Raw genomic sequence first — 5,005 nt, 5'->3', positions numbered from 1 at the left:
AGGCATTCTATTAGCCATGTGTGTGGTATCATGTCGAAGGCTTTCTTATAGTCTATCCATGCCATGCTTAGGTTGGTTTTCCTTCTCCTACTGTTCTTCATTACCATTTTGTCTATCAGGAGCTGGTCTTTTGTGCCCCTACACTTCCTTCTGCAGCCTTTCTGTTGGTGGGGGATCTTTGTTTTATTCTCCCTGTTTCTTCTTCCTGGAGCCATGTTGCATGTTTGTTGTGTGATACCGGATTGCTCCATATGTTTTCCCAGAGTCTCTTACTTTGTTTGGCTTCAGGAATTTCTGGGTGGTTGTCTTCCCCTCTTAGTTGGCTGTATAGTCTTTTCTGGTTGGTTCCGAATAGTTTGTTTTGTTGGTATCCCTTATTCCTGTTCATGTACCGTTGGATCTTATGTGCTTTGGCCTTAAGCCTCTGTTTTACATTTTCTATTGTGTTGTTTAGTCCCCTCTCTTGTACTTTGTATTTCTCGTTGCGTTGTTCCTCCCTTGTTTTCTTGGCTTCTTAGCCTTTTTTATGCCATCTCTTTCAGTTTACTCAAGTCAGATCTCATCACCATGATTTGCTTTTCCAGGCGCCTTTTCCAAGGAGATTGCTGTTTTGGTTTCTGTTGGGTTGGTTGTGCTTGTGGTGTTGGTGTTCGAATCCCCATCAGTTCTGCTACTAATCTTGCTCCTGCATATACCAAGTTATTTGTTTCTGTGATACTGGTGGTGTGTATTATGCCCATTATTTCATTGACCTCACTTGTTTTCTCCCTTAATTTCTTGGTGTTGTAGGCTTTCATGGAGGGGATCTTTGTTCTCTCTGTATCTGGCTCCATCCATTGTCTAATCTTTTCTACCCATTCCGTCCTCTCTGTTACTTCGTCGGTGTTTCTTCGTGTGTCGTTGTTTGATACCTCATCCTCCCTGTCGTCTTCTGTGGCATCGTCTCTCAGTTCGTTGTCGTGTGACATTTCCCTTTCCAGTTCTTCTCTTTCTGTTGGGGAGAGCCAGTTGTTTTTCTTTATGTTCCTTACTTGGTCTGCCAGCCTCTGCTCTGTTTGGGGGGCGTTAATCCTCTCATTCCAGATGTTGACCAATCTTCTCCTATATCCTCTCTCCGTCTGGTTGCTTCTGATGTAGCTTCTCCATATTTCCATTATTTTCTTCTCTTGTCCATTTCTTCCTTTTTGCTTCTGTAGCTCCAATCTCAGGCTGTTGATTACTGTCGTTGTGGTGATCAGTTGCTGGATGACGACCTCCAAGTACCTGACCATCTTCCCCTTCAATTGGGTTGAATACCTGGTTGCCGGACGAAGCTCCTCTGTTGCCAGAGGTTCCATTTACGTCGTTGTCGTTTATTCCTTCATTTCTTTCCATCATTGCTGAGTTTTGCTATTTAACCCATAGCTGGACCCTACCCCATCAGGGATAGGTACTCATTTACAGCTGAGTAGACTGAGGAAATTATGGTAAAGATCCTTTCCCAAGGAATCAACGCCGAGGAGAGCGGTTACCCATCCAACGACTGACCAGCCCCAATGTTGCTTAACTTGACTTAAGTCCATTGACGACCTAACCCAATCCTCCACGGCGCCACATTATTATTATTATTATTATTATTATTATTATTATTATTATTATTATTATTATTATTATTAAATCAAATCCATAATGTCGTCACCTTCTTCAGCAAGCCACCCAAAGAAAAGTGTATCGTAAGAGAAAGAGAGAAAAAGTCAGGAGAAAGCGAAAGAAAGGTAAGGTAACTTTCAGCTAAACATGACTAAAGTAGGCAAACAAACTCAGATCTTACGATACACCCCAATTACTTCACTCATCCATCAGCCATAGTCTCCACATCCTGTTCCCTCTAGAGAGAGAGAGAGAGAGAGAGAGAGAGAGAGAGACGTGTGTGTGTGTATGTGTGTGTGTGTGTGTGTGTGTGTAAGAGAGAGAGAGAGAGAGAGAGAGAGAGAGAGAAGGCTTGAAGACTCACACCCATAAATTATCTCGATATTGTCGAAAACCAGCAAAATGTGTGTGTGTTTGTGTGTGTGTGTGTGTGTGCGCGTGTGTGTGTGTGTGAGAGAGAGATAGAGAGAGAGAGAGCAAACGTCCAATAAAAAAAAAAAAACACCATTAACAAGCGGTTATGTTTACCCTCCCGAGTCACAGTGCCTAGCGTTGCTTTCCGCTGGACTGGGCACTGCTGCATATCACGGCGTGGCCTAAGATGAGTCTCATTGTTCTGCTGCATGATGGGAGTATATAAATGACCCGGGCACCGACCAAGAGGAGTCAGTAAGCGCTGGATCTTCGTACGAGGAGCATCATCATCATCGCATCATCATCGGAATAATGAAGACACAAACTGTGAGTTTCATCATGAGGAGGTGCTTTTGTTTTCGGTCCAGAGTATAGTTGGTGATTTGGTTGAAAAGATGGTGGATGGTGTTCGATACGTCTTTTTTCAGTTGTTCAGATATATACGCACTTGCATGCACAGTTTATATATATATATATATATATATATATATATATATATATATATATATATATATATATATACATATATACATATACGTATATATGTATGTATATTATATACATATGTATATTATTATTTATACACACATATATACTACACACACACACACACACACACACACACACACACACACACACACACACACACACACACACATATATATATATATATATATATATATATATATATATATTATATATATGTACAAGTGTAATTCTCTCTCTCTCTCTCTCTCTCTCTCTCTCTCTCTCTCTCTCTCTATCTATATATATATTATATATATATATATATATATATATATATATATATATATATATATATGAGCGTGTATGTGTTTTGTGTGTAAGTGGATGTAAGTGTATGTGTCTGCTTATAATAGCAGCAATAGTTAATTTCTTCATGCTCTTTAGGTCAGCTGGTCACCAAGAGATTTATTATTATTATTATTATTATTATTATTATTATTATTATTATTATTTTATTATTATTATTTTATTATTATTATTAATATTTTTATCACATGAAATAGGAATATATAAGTAAAGTAAAAATGTGAAAACTCGACAAAAAAATATGCATATTCCACAGAACTGTAGGATGGCAAATCAATATTGCAAAAGCAATCGGCAATTTGAAATGCTCTTCCGGTTCCTTTGAATTTCAAGCCACCAGGAAGAATGTTGCACAGTCTGGCCGTATAGGGAATCAAAAAGGTCCTTGGGATTCCTCATCTGCAGGCATTTAGGAACATATATGTCAATATAATACTTGAAAAAAGAATGTCAACATTGCTTTCAGAATTTATTTTTTCTGTATTTCTAAATACCTTCTGTTGCCTCTTTCTTATGAACATCATATTATTCTTTGAAAGCTTGAATTTCAAGTCATTGGCCCCCTGTGGGCTTGTTCCATATGAATAGGGTTCAGCTTAACAATAATAATAGTAATAATAATAACAACAGATTCAAAGGTAACTCCAACAAATCACGAATAATGATATAATAATAATAATAACCTTACTATAATGGGCGTTATGTCTGTCCGTCCGTCTGTCATTCAATCACGGCCAAACGGCTGGTCTGATGGGCATGAAACTTGACAGGGTTATAGAAAGGACCTCTTAGATGGTTTATAATAGGGTTTCAAGCAACAAAAGGCACCAAAGGCGCCGGAGGGGGCGGGGCGCCTTCCCCGAAACGGGACTGGTTCAGCCTGTAGGCTTAATAACATTACGAATTTATCATAGCTAATTTTCGGTGTACGTAGTAAATAATATGACTTTAGATTTTCGGTATACCCACGAAATAAGACTTACTATTGAATACTGTGGGGGTAAGACATCTATGGCACCAAAAAGGGGTCGGGGTGTGGTAGGGTGTGACAGAGAGAGCGTGAGAGGGAGAGGGAGAGTAGAGGGGGTGTTAGGGAGAGGGGAGAAAAATAGTAATACTATAATGGTCGTTATGTCCGTCTGTCTGTCTGTCATTCAATCACGGCTAAACTATTGGCTAGGGCTTTGATCGAGGATGGTTTATATCCTTATTTATACTAGCTGACCTACCCGGCACTACCCAGGAAAAATGTGAATGACGGGCTGCGGGTAGGGGGAGGGAAGATGAAAGGGGAGTTTCTGAAGTATAGTATAGCAGTGAGCTAGCAGTACATTCATGTATACTGAATCCATTACGAAGTCGTGCAGTTTGCTAAAGACAGATTCTTACACGATTCTCTTCCGCTTTGCTGTGCAGTTGTGCAGTTTATTTCACACAATCGATAAAAGGTCCGACTGTTGTAGAAAGGGAGACAGGCTCATGTTCAGGGGAGATGATTTTCCTCTTCTAATACAGAAACGTAATTTCCCCTTCCCCTTCCCTCCCCCTCTATTTTCCCCTCACCCTCCCATCCCTCTCCCCTTTCCAGTTCCACCACCCCATCCCTCTTCCCTTCTTTTTCCCTCCCCCTTCCTTTCTCCTTTCTCCCTCCCCTTCTCCCACCCTCTTCCCACCACTTCCACCTCCCTCTTCCCGCCCCCTACCCATAGCCTTTCATTCACAGTTTTCCCAGGCAACGCCGGGTAGGTCAGCTAGTAATAATAATAATAATTTACTTCCCTGAACAGATCTCAACCTATGCCCTGCTGGCATTGGCCATTGCAGTGGCAACGGCCGACGCCTGGTGGTTCAAAAGCAAAGGCTACGACGATTGCTGCGATTCCGGGTACGGCCATGATGGCTACGACTATGGTGGAGGAGGTTACACCGGTTACGATGACTACGAGTATGACACTGGCTATGGCCATGAAGATGATGGATATGGGTACGGCAAATCCTCTAAGGGATACGGCAAAGGATATGGCGGTTATGGCAAAGGATATGGCGGTTACGGCAAAGGATCTGGCGGTTATGGCAAAGGATATGGCGTCTATGGCAAGGGATATGGCGGCTACGACAAGGGATACGG

General features: G+C 41.2%; 1 protein-coding gene across 1 annotated transcript in view; it reads left to right on the top strand.

Moving 5' to 3' along the window:
- Positions 1 to 2,239: 2,239 nt before the first annotated feature.
- Positions 2,240 to 5,005, top strand: part of LOC135197037 (keratin-associated protein 19-2-like) — a 3,871-nt gene continuing 1,105 nt past the window's right edge. Inside the window, exons 1-2 of the mRNA XM_064223958.1 lie at positions 2,240 to 2,370; positions 4,665 to 5,005. The exon at positions 4,665 to 5,005 is cut by the window's right edge and continues 134 nt beyond it. Coding sequence (XP_064080028.1) covers positions 2,356 to 2,370; positions 4,665 to 5,005 — 356 coding nt within the window. The 5' untranslated portion in view covers positions 2,240 to 2,355. The remainder of the gene's footprint in view (positions 2,371 to 4,664) is intronic.

Source organism: Macrobrachium nipponense, chromosome 23 (assembly GCF_015104395.2).
Source record: "Macrobrachium nipponense isolate FS-2020 chromosome 23, ASM1510439v2, whole genome shotgun sequence".
Lineage (NCBI taxonomy): Eukaryota > Metazoa > Arthropoda > Malacostraca > Decapoda > Palaemonidae > Macrobrachium > Macrobrachium nipponense.
The sequence above is the reverse complement of the archived record's forward strand: the minus strand, read 5'-3'. Positions and strand labels throughout refer to the sequence as shown.